At 33.1% G+C, this 24,325-nt stretch overlaps 3 protein-coding genes across 3 annotated transcripts; 2 read left to right on the top strand and 1 right to left on the bottom strand.

Annotated features, from left to right (window-relative positions):
* The first annotated feature begins 115 nt into the window (after nt 1-115).
* Nucleotides 116-14,391, top strand: LOC116765587 (rapamycin-insensitive companion of mTOR). The gene is made up of 24 exons (XM_061521794.1): nt 116-308; nt 453-729; nt 1,012-1,143; nt 1,436-1,668; nt 2,163-2,385; nt 2,699-2,852; nt 3,176-3,280; nt 3,465-3,590; nt 3,666-4,331; nt 4,402-4,590; nt 4,958-5,166; nt 5,280-5,670; nt 5,759-5,982; nt 6,133-6,331; nt 6,780-7,044; nt 7,334-7,877; nt 8,094-8,194; nt 8,567-8,657; nt 8,858-9,007; nt 9,090-9,245; nt 9,413-9,540; nt 10,335-10,595; nt 11,050-11,153; nt 11,578-14,391. Exons 1-24 carry the CDS (start codon nt 272-274, stop codon nt 11,788-11,790), a joined length of 5,178 nt encoding a protein of 1,725 aa, XP_061377778.1. The 5' UTR covers nt 116-271; the 3' UTR covers nt 11,791-14,391.
* A 1,818-nt stretch (nt 14,392-16,209) lies between these two features.
* On the top strand, nt 16,210-17,186 carry LOC133319007 (uncharacterized). Its single transcript, XM_061521795.1, has one exon. The coding sequence runs from the start codon at nt 16,355-16,357 to the stop codon at nt 17,051-17,053; it is 699 nt and encodes a 232-aa protein (XP_061377779.1). The 5' UTR covers nt 16,210-16,354; the 3' UTR covers nt 17,054-17,186.
* LOC116765943 (zinc finger matrin-type protein 2) lies at nt 17,106-20,121 on the bottom strand. Its single transcript, XM_032655594.2, has 5 exons — nt 19,853-20,121; nt 19,527-19,768; nt 17,591-18,732; nt 17,500-17,518; nt 17,106-17,327 (listed from the first exon to the last, which is right to left on the bottom strand). Exons 1-3 carry the CDS (start codon nt 19,965-19,967, stop codon nt 18,493-18,495), a joined length of 597 nt encoding a protein of 198 aa, XP_032511485.1. The 5' UTR covers nt 19,968-20,121; the 3' UTR covers nt 17,106-17,327; nt 17,500-17,518; nt 17,591-18,492.
* Nucleotides 20,122-24,325: the final 4,204 nt, after the last annotated feature.

The raw sequence follows: 24,325 nt of genomic DNA, 5'->3' as shown, positions 1-24,325 counted from the left end.
TTAAAGTAAATATAAATTCAATTAAAGTTTATTTTATTTACTCATACATAAGAATGAACACTCGATTATTTTTTGTGTGTCAACCACAGACTATTTTAATTGTCAAATCAAAATGCAATGCGTCCTACGTTAACAACAACTAAAAACGCATTTTTCGTCTGTGTCTCGATTATTTTTACAAGATTTTACAAAATATAGATATTTAATTTGCCGTTCGTAGAGATATTTATATCCTTATAATCTAATATAGTTGCATCGTAAAAATGTTATAATGGCCACCTTTGAAAATAGATTGAGTCGCAGAAAAGGTAAATATTTTTAGTTAGTTCGTTTATTTCTTAATTGTTTGTCTCGGAAGTGCAAAAATAATAATGTATAACGAGACCGATAATAGGCCAATATTTAAGTACAGTGTTTTGAAAAAACATTTGAAGGAATCGATATAATTTCAGGTAAACATGGAGGCGATACTTATAGGTTAGACACTAAAAATAAAACACCTGAAGAAAATATAATAGAAATAGTGCAAGGTCTTTATATAAAAAAGACATTCCACAATGATACCTCACCTACGAATAAGAACCTTCCTCCTGAATTCAGATCAGGTTTTAGGATTCAGAAGAGTGGTTCTGACAGCCACAGATGGTCATATTTTGATGCTTTGGTTACACTGTTACATAAAGAGGATAGAAGTAACTTAGGATTTACTACAGATGAATTGATGACTTGGTAAGTTGTGTTCCACTTATTGTGTTTAAAGTAAATTTTATTTGTTAACTGTGTGACATGTTTAAGAAAATTTATAAAAATTTCCTTTATCTCCTTTTTTTTATTAATATTTTACTTATTAATAAAAATTCTAATAACAAAATGAAAAACACCATTTATTTAGCAAGGATGTGAACCTCTCAGTTGTGGGATTTTAGTTCAATATGACAATTTACTTAATGTTTTTTTGATAATCACTCTCACTCAATCACTGAAAAAATGTTTTGAAATTTTTGTTTTTAGTATTCGCATCAGCCTGGTGGATGATTCTATGGTGATAAGAGCAGCAGGTTTGAGAGTTCTGAGATACTTGATCAAAACCGAGAGTGACATAGCTACATTTAATAATCTAAAATTACCATATCTTGTGACTAGGTAACATATATATATATTTTTTTTGTAGAATGAGAATTATTTAGATTATATTTTCTTTTAATATTCTATGAAAAGTAGAGCAACTTATGTTGGAAAATTCAGCAATTTATATCAAAGAGTATTAAGTCATAAGTTTGTTTGTCTAAAATACATTTTGTCTAGATTTATAGTCTTTTTAAAAATAACACAAACTTGTATAATTGTTCTTTATAAACAATATTCTGGAGTTTCTCTGTCAATAACTATTGTTAAAATTTAAAAAAAAATATAAATTTATTTTGTAAATTTGTAGATCAATGGATCTCATGCTTCGGAATGAGGAAGAGCGTGCCCAAGCATTGAAAGTTGTCCGTCGAGTGATTGCAGTGGTAGGAGCTATTGAACAGGGAACAAGAAAACATAGGGCTGCCTACATTGATCAAGGCCTATTAAGATGCTTGGCAGCTGTAGCCAGGGCTGGCAGTGCTGGTGATGGTAGCGGTGACAGATTATCAAGGCCTGCTATTGCTACATTGGCAGAAATATGTATGTCAAATATTTTGTTATTAGAAAATTATCTGTGGATTAATCATATAAATCTTATAATGTTTTGAAGATTTTACTTTTAAATATTTTACCAAAATTTTTATTAACTTATAGATTTTTATTTGGTTTAAAACTGTGAGGATACCAACTGTGATGCACATTTCTTAAAATACTATATATTTATTAATAGTTTGTATCAAATAACATTGTCATCAATATTATTTTGATGAAGAAAATATATATGAGTAGGGAATATTTCCAGAAACTTCTCAACACAACTTTACATATAATACAAACAGTCTATTTTTATTACTATATCAGATTTTGATTACTTCATTTCTATAAATTTTGTATACTTATAATTTTTGTGGATACAACTTAAGAATACTTCGTGTGTAAAAGAAAGTCTAAGTTACTTAAATTTATTGTTCGTAATTGAACCTTAATTCCAAAAAGGGGATTTTTATACTGATATATTAAAATTATATTTGTAGGTGTATTAAATCCGGAATTATTCATATCGTGTGGTGGGGTGACGGCGGTGACGCGGCAACTGGCGGAATGTGCAACGCCGCGTATGGCGGAGGCGTTGTGTGGTGTTTTATTACACACCCTCAATGATCCGAAATCTCGTAAAGCTGCTAGGATTGACCTCACCTGTCTAAATTCACCCTACTGTGATTTTCATTTTAGACCAGCTGGCACTGATACTAGCAAGTATGTGAAGTTATTTTATTGTCAAATTGATTCTATAATGGAAAACCCTATATATATGTATGAATTCAATTAGTAGAAGCCGTTCATATGAATTGTTTTATATATAATATTAGTTTGTATAATACAAATAGTTGAAGTTGTTAGTCTATTTCGCAAATAATTACAAATTGCTCTTTTATAAAATACAAAATAAATTCTAAGAGTTTAATTTTAAATCAAATCTAGTGTTTTAATTGCAAATACCTAAATCCAAGGAGGTATTTTGAAAAAGTTTGACTTAATATATGTAATTTTTTCTACTTGCTTTTCTCAGAGATGAGCGTGAGATGCGGTTCACTTGCAGTCGTCTGGCATTGTTGTGTGTGCTGCGCAGCTGGCCAGGGTTGTTACACTTCTGTCACCCTGCTAGCACGGGCGGGCTCAGCGCTTTGGTGGCAGCCCTGTATTTACCAAGGCTGGAGGTTCGAGTGAGTAGGGGAGGGAAGCGGGGAGTAGGGAGGTTTGGAGAGTGGTTAATTTTATTGGCTATTATATTTTTCGCTCCGGTAGTAGCAATGTACTTGTTAAGGTTGGAAGATTGAGTGAGTAGGGTAGAGAAGGGGAAGAGAGCTAGATTGTATATATGTATATATATATTTTTTTTATTATAGCCTTATTTTTCATATTTAATAGATATTGATCAGCTCATTTTATTTTGATATGGTAAAAGTAGCTGTAAATTTTTACAAATAGAGCAGTTTTTACAGTTATATTTTTGTTTCTTCTCAAACATACACATATATTTTTTCAGAAAGCCATATTGGATTTGTTGTATGAATTAGTGGGACTGCCTCAACCAGATTGGACCGATGAAATATCTGTTGCTTTAGATGCTGTAGATCCTTCTGATTTTCAAGTAAGTGTTAGTTTAATATTTGTACATTTAAGTTAATTTTAAGTAATTACTAGTTGAATGAGTTTTACCAAATGAGAAAATAAAAAGATATTAATTTTAAATGTTTGTAATAAAAAGAAATACTAAAATGTGATGTTGTTACTTTAGAATATTTAAAAGAATTTAATAACAATTTTTGTTGTAGGACTCGTGGCGTTTGAATCATGGTTTCGTGTCTGCTGAAGGAATAGCAATTTTACCTCATCTTTGCGCCACCGGCCCTGATATAATTGAGATTCACTTAGCCCTATTATTACAATGTTTCCTGGAGGTAAAATTAGTTTGATATTTTAACATAATACATATTATAGAACAATTATAATTTGTTACCGTTAAAACATTCCAGGTTGGCCTCCTGGATGGATTGGTCGAAGTGATTGTGACAAGCGATACCTTTATATCTGTTAGGGCGACCGTACTACTAGGTCAACTCTTGCATTTAGTACACCTATTTCTACCTCCTCAAATATGTAGTATAACACCAGCTCTACCATCTTTGATATCTCAAGCATCCAATGGGAAGCCCCAGGCTCTAGCTGCGGTCGCTGCTTTGAGAAGATTGCATTCTATGCACGAGGCCAGACCAGCCGCTAACAGCCTTTTTCTCGATCATATCATACAGTATTGCAGCGGGGCATTCAGAACAAAAATTGAAGATACATCAAAGAGCAAAAAGGAGAAAGACAATGCTAGCATGGCTAAACCCAGAAATATGGCTGATGTTCCTCAAGACAGTATTGAATTTTTAAACGAATCTGATACAGAATATGAGCCAAAGCAAAGGCATAGTGTCGGTTCGAGGGCCGATGTCGCCTCTAGGAATGTGAGCGCTCTCGTTAAAAGTAAAAGTGTGAGTTCAAGGACCAGTGCCGCTGTGAGTAAAGTCACTAAGTCCGCAAAATTCTTCAGTCTATTTGAGCGTGACAGCGACAGCCTTATAAGGTCGTCACTTGTCATGCAGAACAAAGATGGAAACACATGGAATTGGGAGATCATTAGAACCATACTGAAGGTGACATCTCGAGAATTTAAACATAAATACGATTTTGACCTGTTATATATATATTTTAATTTACTTTTAGGAAACCGAAGGCACTCCTTTGTTGAATCTGAACGACAGCGGTCATAGAGCTTGGGCGAGTCGTATAATTAATTATTTGAAACCATCTGCTAATAAATATTCCCACACGGATCTCTCGACGACCTGCAACGGACATTCGGCGACGCGTGCCGGCTGTCAGCTGATACGGCATCTACTGCGGCACAATGATGTAAATACGTTTTTATTATTTAATATAAAGTAGACAGAGCAAGAATGATTTATTTCGCAGAAAGGCTTGTAAGCTTTTTCAGTCTAGTGTTGTAGTGGACTTTAAGTCTGGGATGTTTATAATTCTAAAAGAACAGAAAAAAAAATTGTGTTAAATTAAATTATTGTATGTACTAGTTTATTGCCAAAAGGTGGTTTTCGTAATAAGTATTTAAATTTGCATCAGTAGTTTTTGAGTGAAATTCTTTCATACATATATTTAATTATAAAATACGTAACGTTTTATTATGAAATTAATCTAAAAAAGTCAGTTGAAATAGTTGCATTATGTTAGTCAAATATGTCTAATAAATGTATCTTTTTTGCAGTCTGATTCGCAAAGACTGTTAGAGGAATTGTTCATGGACGTCAGCCGTCAGATAGAGGCCATAGAGACTGGTCGCAAGGCTCATGAGTGTCTGTTCAGTCCGCAACACATGTGCAACACTATGTGCCAAATGTACTTCCTGTTTATCGGACAACTGTGCCATTCACACACCGGTTTGAGACTCTTCAAACAAACAAAACTATATGAGAAGTGAGTTTGAGTTTCGGTTCAATTTATTTGTAATATGTTCGCCATGGATATGCATTATTAAGCTCACTTATATTTTTTTGTTAGTGTATTTACTAATATGTATTTTTCCGCAGTCTCCTAGAATTATCTACCAAGACCCATCACAGCTGTTACGTTAAGTTAGTCATATCGAGTCTAGATTACACTATAGATTCGTGTCCACGTGATATTCTTGCCAAGACCCTGACATGCAACATACAAGCATCAAGACTGTACACAACTCAGTTCCTAAACGTACTTTTAAGAGCGTCGCGGAAATCTAAAGATTTGGTGCGAAAGAAGTCGAAATTAAAGAAGGATATTATGCAGGATCACTTTAAGTTCGCTCATAGAGATGATAGTGTTGATAGCGGCTTGGACATGGATTCCTGGGTCCTCAAGATGTTAGTAGGTCAAGTTAAGGACGAATTCAAAGCGGTCGTTAAAACTGCTTTGACTATTCTCGAAGAAGCTTACAGTGTACCTGTGAGTATAGCGTTAATCGAATTTAAAAATAATTCTTTATTTAATTACTTACTAATTCTATCACAATATTTTATTTTCTTTTCTTCAGGTTTATTTAGAAAAGTTAATGACGTTAAAGGACGCGCTAGCGCAAAATTGTCGCTTGGATAAATCCATTGAACCGTCGGCTATGGATTTCTCAGCAGTGGGCGACCGTGGCTACTTACTGTGGCTGGGTCTAGAAGTCGCGTCTGCGTCTCAAATAGCTGATGCAAATGCTATAACATTCGTCAAAAAACATTTGGATTTTTGGAACAAATCCTACAACTACAGGTACTAATATAAATTGTCTGTTATTTTTTTTTTATATTAAATAAGTTATAAGATTGTATTAGAAAGATAATATATGCGTATAATTTGAAAGCAATAGACTGTATGTAGTTTCTTAACATATATAAAATAATAGTAAAAAACTTTTTCCAGATACGTCCGCCTAGTAGAAGCGGTGGTCCACGAAGCTCTGACAGTGTCAGAGAGTTCGAGACGAGCCCGCAACGCTCGTCGCTCAGCGCGTCCGCCGCCGCACCTGCTTGCCACCCTCGCCCACCTGTGTACCAACAAGAACGGTAACCCGCCATTCACCAAGGGACTGCTGGCCGCCGTTCTACCACCACACTATAAGGTCAGTACCGTGACAGAATATACACGTACAGAACCCACCTTTGATTGAAGGTCTGTCACCCAATATGCCATAGATGAACAGTAAAGCCGAAGTCATTACGTTACACGCATGATCAAAATGATAAGTCCTGATGGCGTTTGACGATGAAATTATAAGTGTCGTGACGTCACATCAAGCGTGAGAACCATAAGTGTTGTGACGTCACGTTAGCGATAAAAAAAGCTTAGGCTTTTCCTTTTTCGAAGAATCCTTAATAGCGCTATCAATTTATCATATGTGTAATTATCCCTATGTCGTGACAAAAGAGGAAAGATAAATAATGTAGTCACGGAGATATCAAAATTTTTATCCCTCATATATCTACTGATATTTAAGTTATGATTATGGGAATGTTAATTTTGTATAAATAAAGGACAAATATTATATAAAAACTTATAATTTAAAACAGATCCTACAAAAGAAGCAGTGTGTGACGGAGCAAGAGATCGTTGATCTAAAAGCTTCTTTGTGGGCGGTTGGGAATGCAGCGGTAACCCCCCAAGGCTTACAGCAGCTGATGAATTTGAGTAATGGCTTCCTCGAGGACTCTATACCGGTTCATATTGTACGTCTCGCGAAGTATAGTCCTGTGTACGCAGTACGGGCGACCGCCTTCTATGTCCTGGGGCTGATTGGTAGCACCTTTGACGGGGCTAATCTTTTGCAAGAATTAGGTAAGAGAAAATTCGTTTTATATATATAAAAAATTTATGTATCAAAAAAATGGTTTTAGTGGTAGAAGTTTACAAAAATTAAATATAATGAATAGGACTATAGCAGCGTTTCCCAAAGTAGTTAATAACGCCCTCTTGTGGGCGCTGCAGGAATAAAAAGGGGCGGTGAGAGACCAAGGAAAAAAGTGGGGCGTTGGGCATATAGGCTAATACACAATATTTTATTCTCAAAGTTGGTAGCAAATAAGTTTCTGAACCCCGGACTATAGCCATTATTATTTTTGTCCAGGTTGGCTCTGCGTCCGCCACACAAGACACGACCGATTCCCCGTCATCCCAGACGAGAATTACACTCAAATGGTAGATCCGAGCGACACGTCGCTGTCCTTTATGACGTCACCGAACAAACGTTTCAATTTCGACATAGACCTGAGCGAGCATTCAGACCACACAGATCAGAGCACGGCGGAGAGTCTCCACTCGGAAAATGTTAAGCTAAACAGGACAATAGCTTCAATGGATCAGACCGAGAGCGATCAAGACGTCGTCGACCACAAGCTGGGTTCGATCGAACGCCGCGAACCCGACAAGAGGAAGTCTCACACGCTGCCGTCACAGGGATCCACCTCGCATGAACGGACGTTAACAGAGTCGAGGACTGTGGACATTTTAAGAGACTGTTCAGTGTACGAGAGGCCTCGCATGCATATGGACAGATTTGTGAAAATGAATTCCTTCGATCACACACAGGAGGGACGGGTTAGAAATACCAGCGAGTCCAGTACGAGCGGTGTTAGCAGTTGTGATTCGTTTCTAGGAAAACATGCGCTGCCGTAAGTTGATTATTAATTTTTACATGTCATTTCTGAATAATAAAAGCTCTCAATTAATTGGATACGTCGTATGAATTCAAGCAGTAATAGATAAATAATGTTTGTTTATTGAGATAGTGCTGGTCAGGAATAACTCGTAGAATTAAATTATGTATTTATATATATCTACACTAAGAAATCTATGGCCTAACTGACTGAAAACGTATTTTTCTTCAGCGAGCGTGTGGTGAAGCTAAGCCCTATTCCAAGTTCGTCCAGCCTTCATGGATTGCGAGGATCCACTCGCACTAGACCGACCAGACGTACTTCCACCTCCAGTACGTACCATTTTAGCCTTTATTATACTATATATGTAAGACGGCAATAAGGTTCAATTTCCTTCTTATTAATAAACAAAATATCTTAAGGGAAAAACAGTATTTTTAGGCTTCCGTATTGTAATGGTTACAGTACCTCATCACTAAGACTTGAACACCGTCTGCCGCCAGTTTTGAACTCATTAACCGTGACAATTAGACAATTTAAATTCACAGATAATATATTTATATTGTCGCTACAGAAACATACACTAAAAAGTAATGAAATAAATAACAGCTATGTTCTTTTGCCTTTATAGGCCTCCGTGCACGACTACGACTTCAACTTTTGTGTTTTGTAAATGTTCTAAATATTATGAAATATGTTTTCAGGTTTCACTACACCAGAAGCAGCCAGTTCACCGCCTACTCAAATGGATATGAGTGGATATGCAACACTTCTATCATTAAATAAACACAGAAGGTATGCTAAATTATATTACTACATTTTAACCTTTTTTTGCAAGTTCCATATTTATATATATGCGTTCGTAACTGCTTTTGCCAAAAGTTCAGCCCGTTAAAAACATAATTCTTCAACATCCTAACCTGTATACCTCCATGGTTAAACTGATTTCATTAAGATGTGTTCAGTGTATGTCACGTTTAATTAATATATTTCAGGCCGCATTACGTATCAGAGAGTGAAGCAATGGGCGCCAATGACATAGACGTGTTAAACTGGCTACCGCTTGACTCTAATCAACAGCCGAAAGTATTTTCATCATTGCGTGATAGATCTAAATCAACTCGAGAAAGGATGACTAAATATAGGTAGCTATATATATATATATATAATAATAATAATGTTTGTATTTGGTTGAAATATTTATATTGATAACATTTAATTTGATAGTCTCTTAGAATACGATTGGAAGCCGCTAACTCAGAACGAAAGTTCGAGAATTGTTGCACCGACATCTTCGAATTTGAGGACAATGCCTTCAATGCCAAAAACGCCATATTACATGGGCATATGTCTGCCGAGGAACCTCATGGATCTGTTTCCGATGTGAGTTTGTTATGGACGACCTTGAAATTATTATTCATAATAAAAAAATTATTTTAATCAATACAAATTTATCCACACGTCAAAGAATTGTTTAAACTGTATTAATAGCATACTCTCATTACAATATCTAATGTACGAAGTAACACTGATTGGATGTGAATTGGCAGGGAAAATGATGGCAATGTTATGGAACCAGAGGAAAAAGCGGTTCATCCAGTGTCTTCTGTAGTAGAGGACGGGTTGGCCGGCGACCTGAGAACGCGGACACCTGACTACTCGCTCGGACTGAATAAAGGTAATACTGTATTAAACTTACATATCGTTAGTGTATATGAAACTTATAACATTTATATATATATATATATATATATATATATATATATATATAAATGTTAAGTTGGTTTGTGTATGCTTCAAAAACTCAAAATGTTCTGCACCGATTCAGCTGAAATTTTGACACGATATACAGCACGCTTCAAGGATTGTTTATATCTACTTTTCACTATACTAACATACCCCTAAGTGGGCCATTAACCAGCCAAAACTTTACAACGGCACACGACTCGCAGTTAAAAAAATAATAAACAACATAGTGGAAGCAACGATTTTAACGGGGCCTTTCAAAGGTGAAGATCCTCATTCTTCGAATTCCCATGATCCAAATACACCGTTTCAATTTAATAGACTGCAATTTCTAATTTAATTGGCGTTCGGAGTGACAATAACCAAAGCTACATGCCACTCTGTCGAAACGTGTGGTCTAGACTTGGATGTGGATTGCTTTTGTTGCCTGTTCCCGTGTTGGAAAACTGGATAGCCTTATAACAACCCAAACAATGGGAAAACAAAATATTGTCCTGCTGCCTTTTGTTGTCCATGGTAAAGCGTGCCAGGGCACACCTGGTATATATATATACATGTGTGTTTTTTGTCATTAAAATGAAATTGTCACGTTTTCCCTACGACGCAGTCAGTTATCTTTTGAAACGTGGTTAACTTATAAAATCTTATAAGTTAACCAGTTTTCAAGTAGTAATCACTAGTATTTATCCATAAATTTTAATATTTATATTATATGTCGTTGAATAGGAACGAGCCTTCACACATCAAGTACGTCGACCGGAAACACTCAAACTGAAATCGAAGCTAGCAAGGTTGAGAGTGACATTAAAACAGATGACAGAAGCAAGTCAGATATAACCGTCACAGATAAGAGGGAAGTCAGGGAGGATAACATGTATGGGAGGGTCGGGAAAGTTGGTAAATGGAGGCACGTAGCGTCTGACTGTTTGGCCTGTGTTAAAACGAGACCGCCCTCATCGCACGAACTGAGAGAGGCTTTCTTTGCTGGTAAGTTTATGGGAGCTTAAACCCTACGACTATTCTTCTCACAAAAATACGTCATGTCAAAACTTTTTATAAACAGAAAATATTGTATATGTATGTGTGTATAAAAACTATTGGGACAAGTAAAGGTGTCTCTTTCGCTGTTACGTACTTTTGTTCGGGTCGAGTAAGCGACAATATTCTAGTAATTTAGTCATAAAAGCGACCCTGAAATACTGTATTCACATTTCACACATACAACTATTGAGTTCGTTGACAGACTGAGTCGCGTGATTACGAACATAGTTTGTTGAATATTATATAGCGACGAAATTAATCGATACTTATAACATTTTTCTATGCAGAGTGGTTCGTGTCGTGTTCATATTGGTTTCGTAGTCCTAGGTTTCAGTAAATACTCCATAGTTTATTCTAAATTCAATATAAAAATAAACGTAAGTCTGTTTTTAATTTTCAGAGCTAGAAAGTCCGGCGGGCCCATCTTCACCTGTGGGATCTACTCCTCAGGCATTGCTGTTACACAATGTCCTTTTTATGGCTAACCCCATACACTTGAGGCAGGTTAGTAAAGAAATTAACTCCTATCAGAGACATACCTTGTTATAGAAAATGCAAATATAACTAGATTGTATATTAAATATCCTGAAAAAAAAATTACGCACAATTGAAAAATTATTTTTTAATAATAATTTATGTAAAAAGCTTTGAGGGTAAAATAAAAATTAATCGTACATACATCGGTGAAAATGTTTATTTTGTAGTATAATATGCAATATACTAATAGATTTTTTAAGGAATACAAAACAGATTTATATGATGAATAATATAATGGGATAACTTTAAACTTTCGACTGTTCTATTTTAGCCATTTTTTAAATTGCAATAAAATACCCTAAAAAATAATAATAAGTATTGGTTATTTAAATCAATGAAGTTACTTCGCTTTTCTATATAGTCAATAATAATAAAATTGTATACGTTTCAGACGCGGTCTTCCTTACTCTCCCTGAAGCAGCGTCACCCAGATGTCTTCCGCAGTCCCTGTGTGTACTCGGATGTATGTGCTTTGCTCGCTCGAGACACGTACATGTTGTGCGCGAGACGATTCCTCCAGGAATTATTCCTTGACACAAACTTCGACTGTTTCAGAGACGAACCAGCCGCCGTACTAGCGAGACACAACCTCAATACGGAATAGCTTCTGTATAGGTGGTTTAACTGTGCGTCTCATGTTGCTTACTGTACTCGGTTTCAACTAAAGCGCATAGGATCTTAATTTATTTAAACTTGTGTTTCTAGATTAATGTCTATGGTTAGACATGCAGTCATCTTACTAATATATCTTATTAATATTGAGAGCATTTTCGTGTTACTCGCTTTGCATTCAGAAAAAAAAAAACATTGAAGATACAACTGTTTCATTGAAATGGATAAAAATATTTGATTGAATGTACACATGATATTGAAAATAGAGACAAATGTATTATTCGTATATGTGACCATAACTCTCAGAATAATAAATAAAACATAGACAATAGAAATAGAATTTAAAAAAAAACATCGTCATTGTGTGGGTAATGTGTAAAATTTACTTGTTAGAATAAAACTAGTTTCTATCAACTTGTATATTTTAACTATTAACTTTCTGTATGAAATGAGCCATAATTTAAAGCGATCAAAAACTAGTTCTAAAGAAATATAAAATCATCGATGAAGCTAAACACTCCACAGCTGTCCAAAAAAGGTCCTATATAAAAAGTACATTAATTTGCCAAAGCAATAATCTTTACATTGACAATAGTCTATTGCGATAAGCTATGTCTATAATACAAATAACACGACATATTAAAAACATATATCTGAGAGAAAAATAATATTGATTTGTCCTATGTTGTCGAATAATATTATTGTATTATTAGTTATTATTTACTTGAACACTTTATTTATTTTAAACACTCGAGTATTGCATGAATTACTGTAATGTAATCTTAAAATGTGATCCGAATTAAAATATTGCAAAAAACAACCAAAAAAAATAATAATGGTGAAATTAATTAGTTGACAATACAATTTTCGTGTTTATTTTTAGGACGTCATTATAAACTGGGGAGTTTTATTAGAAATTTAATGTTTTAATTATTATTCCGAGACGATCAAACGTTAATTTACAGAATACATAATCTATTTTCCGTGAGTGAAATGTAACTTGCATACGCTGTAATAAAACCTTTTGTTATAAGTCAAATTAACTTGTAAACTTTAACAGTCATGAATATGTTCCTTTAAAAATAGGCAATATTGTGTATAGACTAGACCTTCGTACTATTTATGTAATAATGTATTGTATAGTGATTACACAGTGATTAGTGGATATATAATAGTTGTGTTATTTAATATATATGAATTATCAACATTCCTCATACAAAATTATAATGTGCTTCTCGATATATATATCTGACAATAGTTTCAAAATTAAAATAGGTGACTCATAGAAAATAAATATCCAATGAATTTATTATAAATATGTAGGCATTTAAAAATTAAATGAGCTGGCTGTAGTATAAATAATTGGATTTCTCTATTATCATGTCCCAAAATCTTTACTTGTTTTTTTTTTTTGTAACAATATTATATAAAAAAATGAAGAAAATGTTTTTGGTTCCTCCACATTTAAAATGGTCAATTATTATTTGTGAACGTTTTGATTTAATGATTGATGTATATTTTTCATATAATTAAATATTTTGTATTGTAGTAAATACTTTGAGCCTTGTCCTAGTTAAGTCATACTTAAGTATAACTGATTGTTGATGATTTGTATTCTGTCGTATCTGTATTGCTAATTTATTTGGTTTTCCTGAACCACTGCCCGTAAATAAATTATTCACTGCCTATAAGTAATATAAACTTTCATAGAACTAATAATATGTTAGTAAGCTTTTAATTTATTTGTTTTACCTTAAACAAATTAAACATTTCAATATATTCCGTATTATAATGTGTAAGATTTTTAAACAATTAGTTTGACCTCCTTTTCTAGTGATATATCCCACCTGTAGAGAAATAGTTGTGACTCCCATTATATACGAAATAAAAAATATATTTTCACCGTTGTGTTCAAACCTTAAAATCTGGTAATTGCATTTATTTAAATTGTTCTTTGTCTATTGTTGTTGTACTACAAAACAGTTTATGTTGTTATATTTATTACAGAACATATAAAAATAATGTAATTATATAGCTGGGTGTCATTTATTTATTATACATTGTTATGTAAAATATTGTTAATGTCTCAAGGTAGGTTAAGTTACCCTAACATTTAGTTGTTTGTGTTATTTAAGATCTTCAAAGATATATAACAGTATTCCTATAACCGTTTAGTTGATATCTGTTTAAGTTGTATCGACGTTTGCATTTATACTCCAATAAATTAAGATATTTTGTTTCTCCTTTTCTTCTTGCAGGTATTATTTATATAAAAATGTGAGTTGTAATCAGTTGTTCCGTCATGACACTTGGTTGCATCAATACATAACTGATGTCGGGAATTTAAAGACAAGCTATATATATTTTTTTAATTCTATAAAATAATACAGAACCGGGAGTCCCTTGTCATTGGTATTAATAATAATAAAAATGTTCATATAAAAGCAACTAGGTAAATAAACAAAATGTTGTGCCATTGAGTGGGTTCCTTGAATATCATAACATTTATAAAATTCTTTATTAATATAATTAACATGTAACAGAAGTTTTGCATTCATTATTCAATATAATCATTATATAATTTTATACAACATGTTCTTTTTTATTGTTCCTAAGCAACGTTTGCCCTTTGAGACCTTATATCCTTATATTGGGGGGAATATATGACTGGGTTCGGACGGAACCTTGAACATTGAAAATATAAAATTTTATTTGAAGTCATATTTCATATATGAAACAAATAAAAAGATTGAAATAAATTTAAAGGCCAGAGTTTATTGTTTTGTTTTGGTAAGTTTTAAAGTTTACCTGTATTTGTTTTCAAATAATATATATAATTATATTACTATATACTTTGGATCTCTTCACGAAAATGGTTAATACGGTGATAGTGAGATAGTGCGTTAACCGCTAATACGACTTCATATCCACCTTTTAACCGGTGGAAAGATAGTCGAGCACTATCCAGTCGAAAATTAAGAATAGCCAAAGTACATTTCTATTTGCTTCTTTTGCAGAGCCTATTGTATCATTATGGACAATTAATAGAAAACGAAAGCCGCTTTATTTGTGCATAGTCCTTATAAATATTTGAAATGAAGTCTCTCTTCAGTCATGTGAGTTCCACTGCTGGACATAGGCCTCCCTCATCGACTTCCAAGCGGTTCGGTCGGAAGCAGCCTGCATTCACCGTGAACCCGCGGCCTTAAATAAGTCGTCCGTCCATCTCGTTGGTGGACGTCCGACGCTGCGCTTTCCGATCCGTGATCTCCATCCGAGCACTTTTCGGCCCCAACGGCCATCTGTTCTCCGGGCTATATGACCTGCCCACTGCCACTTCAAAGAGCTAATCCGTTTAGCTATGTCGGTGACTCTCGTACTTCTACGTATCTCATCATTTCGGATTCGATCCCGTAGAAAAACTCCGAGCATAGCTCTCTCCATAGCTCTGAGCGACTCTGAGTCTGTTCATAAGCCCTTTGATGAAGCACCACGTTTCGGATTCGTACGTCATCACTGGCAACACACACTGATTAAATACCTTCGTCTTAAGGCACTGAGGTATTTTGGACGAAAGGACCTTACGGAGCTTCCCGAAAGCTGCCCATCCGAGCTGGTTTTGGCGATTGACCTTTCTCGAAGTTGGACCTTCCTAACTGGACTGTCTGTCCCAGGTATACATACGCGTCAACAACTTCAAGTACCGAGTTCTCAACCATAACACGGGTAGGTGTGACATGGACATTCGACATGAGTTTCGTCTAGTCCATATTCATTTTAAGACCTAGCCGTTGGGAGACTCGATTGAGGCTTTCGAGCATCGTACTGAGTTCATCCATCGATTTTGCCATGACTACGATATCGTCGGCAAACCGAAGGTGAGTAATGTATTCGCCGTTAATATTGATCCCCAGTCCTTCCCATTCCAGAAGCTTGAAGGCGTCTTCCAAAGCGGCCTTGAACAGTTTCGGAGATATGACGTCTCCCTGTCTTACGCCTCTTTTTAAGGGAATCGCCCTCGATCCGTTTCTGAAGTCAGACCGACACAGTGGCGTTTCTATACAAATACTTCAGGACTTCGATATACCGATAGTCAATATGGCATCGCTGGAGAGACTCCAGTACCGCCCATGTTTCGATTGAATCAAAGGCTTTTTTATGAAGTGAAATGAAGTAATTTTTACAAAATCTAAAATCTTAATTACATTTTTGCCATTGTTAAAATAAAAGAAAGATATAATGAGTATCGTTTTTTATAAAGTAGTTTGTATTGATTATTTTAAGGTACAATTCTGAAAGGGACTTAATAAATAAACATATTAATAATAATGTTATGGCTATTCCATCTGAAAGCACGTCTGTAGTTTTCCCCTGGTCACAACACTATTTATTGTCTATCTAGTCTCTAGAATATTTGACATTCGATAAATGTCAATTTTCAAGCGAATAAAAATAATATTTTCACAACAAAATCATAAATTTAAATTATACCTTGTAATGTAAAGTTTGATGTAAAGTTTAGAATTTAAATAGATATTTTATATCAGGAAGGAATCATGGATTTATCGGATAATGAAGAGCTATCAGAAGATATAAACGAATTAGAAGGCTGGACTAAGCAAGAAAAATTTAATTTATTGCAAGCAATTAAAGAAAATGGGTCACAGTATATACAGTTGATTAGTAATTTTATTCCAACAAAAAGTGAGGAGGAAATAAAAATGGCTATAAGTTATTATAAGAAAAAAGCTTTAGAGCATCCTACAACATGGATCCAAAAAAATATTCGTAGAGCAAATAATCTACCAGTGATACCTTTAAGTGTATGGGCCAAAAATATAATAGATACACATAGCTTTGAAAGTCTTGGTACTGAGACTGCAGCTGCTCTACGTTTAATAGCCCAATACGAAGATAGACCTGCATCTGTTTGTACAGCCAATATAGATTTCAAAAAAGCGTATACTATACTCGCCGATGCCTTAGAAGGTAAAACTATACCACACGACCATTATATATTGCCTGTTTTTGAAAAATGTATTCTTGAAACGGCACTTACCAGCAAAGCATACATGAAAAGTAGTGCATACAAACAAGTTATACAGTCAATCAATAATAACACTCAAGAGGTCAACTTGTTTAAAGTGCCTGATGATGACAATGAACTTATTGCTTTGCGGCATTTAGCATGTCAAATAAGTTATAATCCATTAAATATACCTGAAAAATATTTAAAATCTTCTGTGTATAGTTAAATGGAAGTTATTTTAAATTTAAAGAAAGAATGTTTTTAAGACAAACAAATAATTTGTTCTCATACAAATTGCATGCAGTTTAATAAAAAAAATCAAGAGTTCAGCCACTCAATAAACTTATTAAATATTTTCATTGCTATTTTAACTACTCTATCCCAAAAACCAGGTTCCTCTTCCATTCCAGGGGATGAAGGTAGTGCAAATTCATCATCATTTTCTAAATCTTCTAGTTCCCGTTTTGCTCTTACATCATTATTTTTAAGTGTGTCTGTCGCTGAAATTCAAATAGTTTGAATTGTCTTAAACCAAAAATAAAAACGAGGTGTAATAAATTTGTTTACAGTGAATACTACAGAATATTTCCAAATAAACATTCATTTAAAAATAATTTTTCGCTCAATTGTCTATTTGTTCTTAACAATTTAAGAAATTCTATTGATACTCACCGGGACTATCAAGTAATATCTGTAAAAAAAAAATATTTATGACATTTTTATATTTTTATAACTATTACAAATAAATTTGAAATTATCATACCTGATAACAAGATGTATACGATATAATAAAGAAAAACACTGCTATTAGAACTAGTACAAGATTGTTGCGTTTCATGGCTCCGGGTACAATTATGTTTCTCGTGACTTTGAACTTCATTATATATGGAGGCGTGGCATTCACTGGATACAGCGGAAACCGTGACTGGTAATCATTGATGCTTCAGCAAATACAAATGAATTGTTTTTTTCCTCATCTTTTATAACAATAGTTATGCTATCAACATTTAACAACTATTTATTGATATAAAAAAAAACAGCTACCTTTAGGAAATTGCTATAAATAAATACAATTAAGAAATATATTATTTAATACTTCAGATGTGAACCAACACATCGTAAGAAAATGTTTTGCAGAACTTATTTACTTTCTATAAATATATCTGATAGAAATTATATCTTGTAAACAGACACAGTTCAAAAACTTAGTTTTCGTTATGTTAACGGTTAATTTTAAAATTAGAAACATTTTTCTATACAATGTTGCATGTAGTGGGTAGAACAAGTGTGTACTCGTATCACGGTGACCTTAGTTCCGCATGATAGCGAACATATAATAAGTTCGTCGAAGCTACAATAGACTGTTTAACTTGTTGATTGTGTTGTAGAAGTTATAAATACATTCATCTATTTTATTGTCATGAATATATATTGCGCTGATATAAAGTATAAAATGACAATTTATTGTTATACTTGAAGTAAAACCTAATTAAACTATTGAAAAATATTTCTTTTCATATTTAAAAGTGACCCCAATATAGGAAAGGCTTGGCCAGATGTAATAACTTCTTCTAGTATAGGTTCAATAATAAAAAATTATAAAATACAAACTATTGAATATTTTTTATTGTAAATTATTAAAAATTACAGCTAGATGAACACAAACTACTTTTTGGAGGCCCCAAAGCCAGAAAATCCCATAATTTGGGCTAGCTCAGACTGAGCCGGGCCATCCTCTGGTTCTTCAGTTTCTTGTAACTTGCGTTTCTTGTCTCTCCGTCTCTCGCGTCGCAACTCCTTCAGCCTGGCTTCCTCTTCGGCAGCTTCTTTTAACCTCGTGTCAAGTTCATACTCACTCTTCTTCTCTTCCAATTTACGCTTGTTTAGTGCAAATCTCGCCTTTACCTGAAACATCAAAAATATGAAATTTAAAATGTATGAATAAAAAATATATTTCTGAGTAATAAGATAACATTTTGTTCTGATTAAATAACATTTCATATGTGTGTTTTGTAAAGGGTTTTTTTAACAGAGTATGATAGGAAAATCTTAATTTACATGTACCGACTTGCAATTCCACTCAAACACTTTGCAACAATCTCCTGTCATTGAAAATCTACTTGATAAAAAACATACAACATACAAATTTTATGTTTAAAATGTTGTAGTACTTTAGTAAAAATAAAATTAGTAGTTTCTGAGAAGGTTAAGGGATTAAAAGCCTTAATCAGGCTAATTTCCACTATATAACGGGCCCAAAAAGGTTTCTTCATTAGCTGATACTACATTTCATGAATGAGCAAGAACTACATAAATATACACCCAACTATGTTGCATGGCTTAAAATAGTAAGAACTGAAGTTACATAAAAATTAACTAAACATATTTACTTTAAATAAAACTGAGTGAATCAATCCTTTAATTATAGTTCTATTTCTTGATTCGGGAACTATTATTTCTACGATAAAGCCAATAATTGAGGAAACATGGATGTCATCTACGAGATGACTTTTCAGTAAAATATATATTTTTTAACACACATTATTAATTTTTTTAATGGCAGTGTTATTTACTGTTCACAATCTTTCATATAATCCTCATATTTATTTTTTAAAAATGGTTATAACTTAAGAATAACAAGAAGTTATTAAGTAAAAGCAAGTCAGGCTACCATAAAAAGAATTAGACATGTAAATTACCTGTTCTAAGCTGCTTCTCTCTATTTTCATGGACATGCCAAGGTTTCTTTGATGTTTTTTGCCATTGATATGATCCAAGAAATTAATTGAATCCTTAACCACACAATCACAAACATTACAATAGTAACCTCCAGATTGTGAGGTGGGAGTGTTTTTAGTGATAACCACACTCTTTCCCAATTTAGAATCTAAATCAACTTTGTATTCTCGTTGTTTCAGAAGTTCTCTTTTGACTGGTGCAGCTATAATAAAATACATTGGATTAATTTGTGATTTAAGACTAAATATTTATATATAAGTAACCGTATACATGTTAAAATTCTTACGTTTCTTTTTAGCATTTTCTTCTTCGTCTAATTCGGCTTGTAATCTTTCAAATGCGATTCTCTCAAATTCCTCCTTGTCCCATTTTCGTCGATGATCATCTGGCCTCATACTCATGGTGGCCGAGGATATCTTCACAACTCTATTTAGTAAATATTATTATTTCAATAATCTATAACTATAATTGCCCTATTAGCTATAACTACTGATCCTGTTTATTGTTTGTCTTCCAAAAGTTCGACAATAGTACTTCGTAAATTTTTTACCATAAACTTCAAAGTGACGTCTGTCAGTCAAAAAAATGTGGATACAGTTGGAAAGTAGGTATTTAGCCTCGACATTAGGGGTTTTTAGCAAATACGATTTTTAAAGCATTGCTCATAAATATAAACAATAAATTTTTATAATTATGCGTGGTTATCAGTTTGTCCATAAATTTGTTACCTATTAAATTTATTAGACCATTGTTATGGCCGTTATTGGCCATGTCTTGTCAATGGATTTGAAGGCTTTGAAGAGGGATAAAAAAACCCTGGAGCGTTGCAGAAGTGTTCTGGTCCGACTATTTAGTTTGTTAACTCTTAGCGAGTTCTTTAGGTCTAGACTCTAGATGCATGGGACAGAAACAAAAATAAAAGAAATGTTGAGTATAAATTTTTATTGAAATGTATCTTAATTAAAAATTTCGGTGTTTATATATATGGGTTAAAAATGTTGTTAATCGACGTTATATTTATTATTTGAAAATCTTTAAAATGTCTTTATTTGGTCTTAAGTACTTTGTTCTTCGGTTTAGATTTAGGTTTAGATTTAAATTGCTCATATTTTTAATTCACAACAACATAACTGATTTCATCTATTTTAAATAATCGAATAAGTTTAATAATCTTCTTTTGTCATTAACCACGTTGCTCAAAAATTTGTTGGTAAATTATGGATTTACATGTATTGATTCCATATTCTGTATTTAATTTAGTTCTACGTGGATGTGTTGGCCGGCTAACGAAATATATTCACAAAGATTGTGTCGTAGCCAAAACTTTGCGAAAATTAAAGTCGAATTATACTATAAAAACCTCTGCTAATCTCCGTTTAAGTTACAGGCACGATAAGATTTTCTACATATTATCGGTTGGGCTAGTCCAAACTGTAAAAAAATTATGCCACAAAAACTTAGTCTCTAGACAATCTATTAGGTATCAAGCATGTATTATTATTACTAAATCTGGTTTATTGTTATGTTAATATAGTTCAGAGCAGTATTAGTAGCAGTGGCATGTCGCCGACATAATTTGTCGCCTTGTATCTTGTCACGGACACTCTCGTGGATCGTGTAACGATACATCTCATACAAGATTTCAAAACAACGCTACAGTTATATTAAAATATTTATTAAGAATAAAATAGTATTATTATCATCTGTATAATAGTTCCACCCAATACTTTAAATAATTAATGTTATAAAAATTGGAATTATCCGTCAATTTATGTGCAAGTATTATTATAGATTTTTTCTGTAAACTTATATTTGTTTTACTATATGTTTTAATACTTCTTATTAAAGTAATAAAGCTTTAAATGAATAGAAGTTATAAAAGAAAAGCATGCTATTTTCAACTATTACTTAACTTAATTTAAGTCTCAACTCTCAGTAAATTCTTGAACAACGTTATAAATGAAAGAAAATTGTTAATTTAGGTGTAAATCAATTTTATTTAATCAATCTATTGGAATCTGAATTTATGATTTTGACAATGAATTTTTTAACATAACCAGCCGTGATCAGATACGTTCATCTATTATTTATGGAATTTTAGAAATCGATACTGTTGATATATTATTAATATCTGAATAGGTCGGGACGCCCTTTCTATAGATCATATTATATATGCATTTTCTAATACCTATACCTCTGAATCGTATTAATCATTTACATATGTATTGATAGACTAGTTACCTTATCAAAATTTAAGTAAATATATAATTTTCTCTATTGAAGACATAAGAGGCTGTTCGGAAAGAATTTGAATGCCGATATCAATATTCATAAATTTAAATTTAGATTCCCAACTTTGAAGGAAATCTTTCGAAGTGATTTAAGATTATCTCTTATAGAACAGTCATGATAAAATTTCAGTTTGAAATTGATGCCTTTATTGTGTATTAAGTGAAATGGTAAGCTTTATTTGGTGCACTAACTGGTGTTCATATATGTAATCTTTGATAAAAGTTATGAATAGAACTAAATTGAGCTCAATGGAAAAGCGCCGATAATTACCAACGACGACAACAATCGAAAGCCTGATTACGAAATGGGGCTTATAAATGACAGTAATTGGTCATAATTTTGTGTTTATTAGAATTCAACCTTTATTCTATAAATACTTTTTTTTATAATATTAAACATTGCCGAACAAACAAAAATTAGTGGCATGGGTGTAACGATTATGTTTTATTGCTTCAAAATTTTATAAAAATGGATTTCGTTACATAAATTTTAAAATAAATGAATGAACATTCGTAAAGTAAAAGTGCTTTAATTAGTTACTAACAACAGTCGATCTTGTGGCAGAAAAGTATAATTTTGATAGCTTTGATTCGGGTTAAACTTGAGGATGTGATATTTTATCACTTTTATTAAATTTTACTTTTTACTTATCGTGGTGGCCTGGAGGTTAAAAGGCCCGCCTCTCATACGTGAGGGCGTGGGTTCGAAACCTGGCAAGTACCGATATGATCTTTTCCGAATCATGTGCACTTTCTAAGAGTATTTAGGCACCACTGACGGACGGTGAAGGAAAACATCGTGAGGAAACCTGGTCTTATAATTTCAAATTATAAGATTGAAATCGCAAGAGTGGTGATTAATGCTCTCACCTTCTCCATGTGAGAAGAGGCCTTAGCTCAGCAGTGGGCTCCTATGGGCTGATGATGATGATGATGAATTACTTATATTGATACTTACCTTGATTGAGTAAGTTTGAATAAATAAAAGTCGTGACAATAAGTTAAATTAGGTTTTAAATATTTTTAAATTAGGTTTTAAATCTCTTTTTAACATCATCTAGGTACATATCTAGGTTTGACTATATTTTAAAACTTTTATTCTGGAAAGCTCCTTGGGGTGAAAGTACTCTTTATATAATTTTAACAATTTAAGGTATAAGTAGAATATTTTAAGAAAATATGCAAAAAAATAATGATTTGTTGGCTTGTTTTTTGTTTTAATTAGTCGTAAAGGCATTTGCACATGAAGCTATCACTTTTATTGTATTTATAAATGTACTCTAAATATAAATATTACTTTATACAATTATTATTTATTTTACATTTATTAATATTTGAAATTCTCTTATGTAACAAAATATCTGTAGATCGTATTACCATAAAATAATAATTTTACAAGAGGTCGTAATAAAATGTTTTTGATTTAGTGTATTGAAAATGTAAACAACTTAATGTTTCCATAGCTAGCACATTTGAACCTTTTGAAAAATAAGTAATAATAAGTGATTAAGGGCTGCCATAAACCTATTATACATGTTGTAGTAGTATCCAAAACGTGGTATTTAAAAAGAGTGACGTCAGCATAACTGACATCACCAGTGACTATTCTTGACTGTCTTCGGGCTGTAAGGCTATTGAAAGTAACCTCATAGCCGGTTTGACGAATCCTTTACTTGGAAGAGGTCCGATCCCTGCAACGGCTTGAGCGAGACTATCCGTAATCTGTACTCTTGGCCCTATTTAACGGACACTTATTGTTGTGACTACACTTGCACAGGTGATTATGCCGGTGACACCTGATAATTGCAACTACCCACAATTATTGATTATTCAAATAGTAGGAATTGCGCCGAATTCAGTGGCGTGCACACCATAGATGCAAATAAGCACTGCATAACCTACCCATATAACAACTAAACCTATATTGTTTAATTCTTACTGGCAAACTTTTAATCATACATTACGAAATACAAATGTTTACAGACATTTAAAATTACTTTTGATTCACGATTTATATATCATAAGTGTCATATATCAATGTAAAAACGAAACATTTTCCATCGGCCGCTGCTAACTCATAGTGCCGCTCTGCAGCTAGAGCGGGCGTATGCACAACTACTCGCTGCTTATTTTCCATAAAAAAATTCTCAAGGACGATCTACAAATCTCGTGATGATGAGAAAATGTTTGCATATGTGTGTGCAAAAACCTATGCATGGTTGTATTCGAGAAGCACTGCATCCTTTTTATCGTTTAAAATGTCGTAGAAAGTCTGTTAATTGTTCAATGAAACGGGACTCTCTGATTGGTCGGTAAACTGTTCATAATTTTTTCGCCATTTTGTTATTATTGAATATTGTCATTTGTCTTTCTAAGCGCAAGTGAATAAGTTTTAAGTAGCTAATTACTAAATAGTGAATTAATTTATTGAGAAATTATGAAAAATAATAACTGGTGATGTGTCTTTA

This window comes from Danaus plexippus, chromosome 11 (genome assembly GCF_018135715.1).
Source record: "Danaus plexippus chromosome 11, MEX_DaPlex, whole genome shotgun sequence".
NCBI lineage: Eukaryota > Metazoa > Arthropoda > Insecta > Lepidoptera > Nymphalidae > Danaus > Danaus plexippus.
The sequence above is the reverse complement of the archived record's forward strand: the minus strand, read 5'-3'. Positions and strand labels throughout refer to the sequence as shown.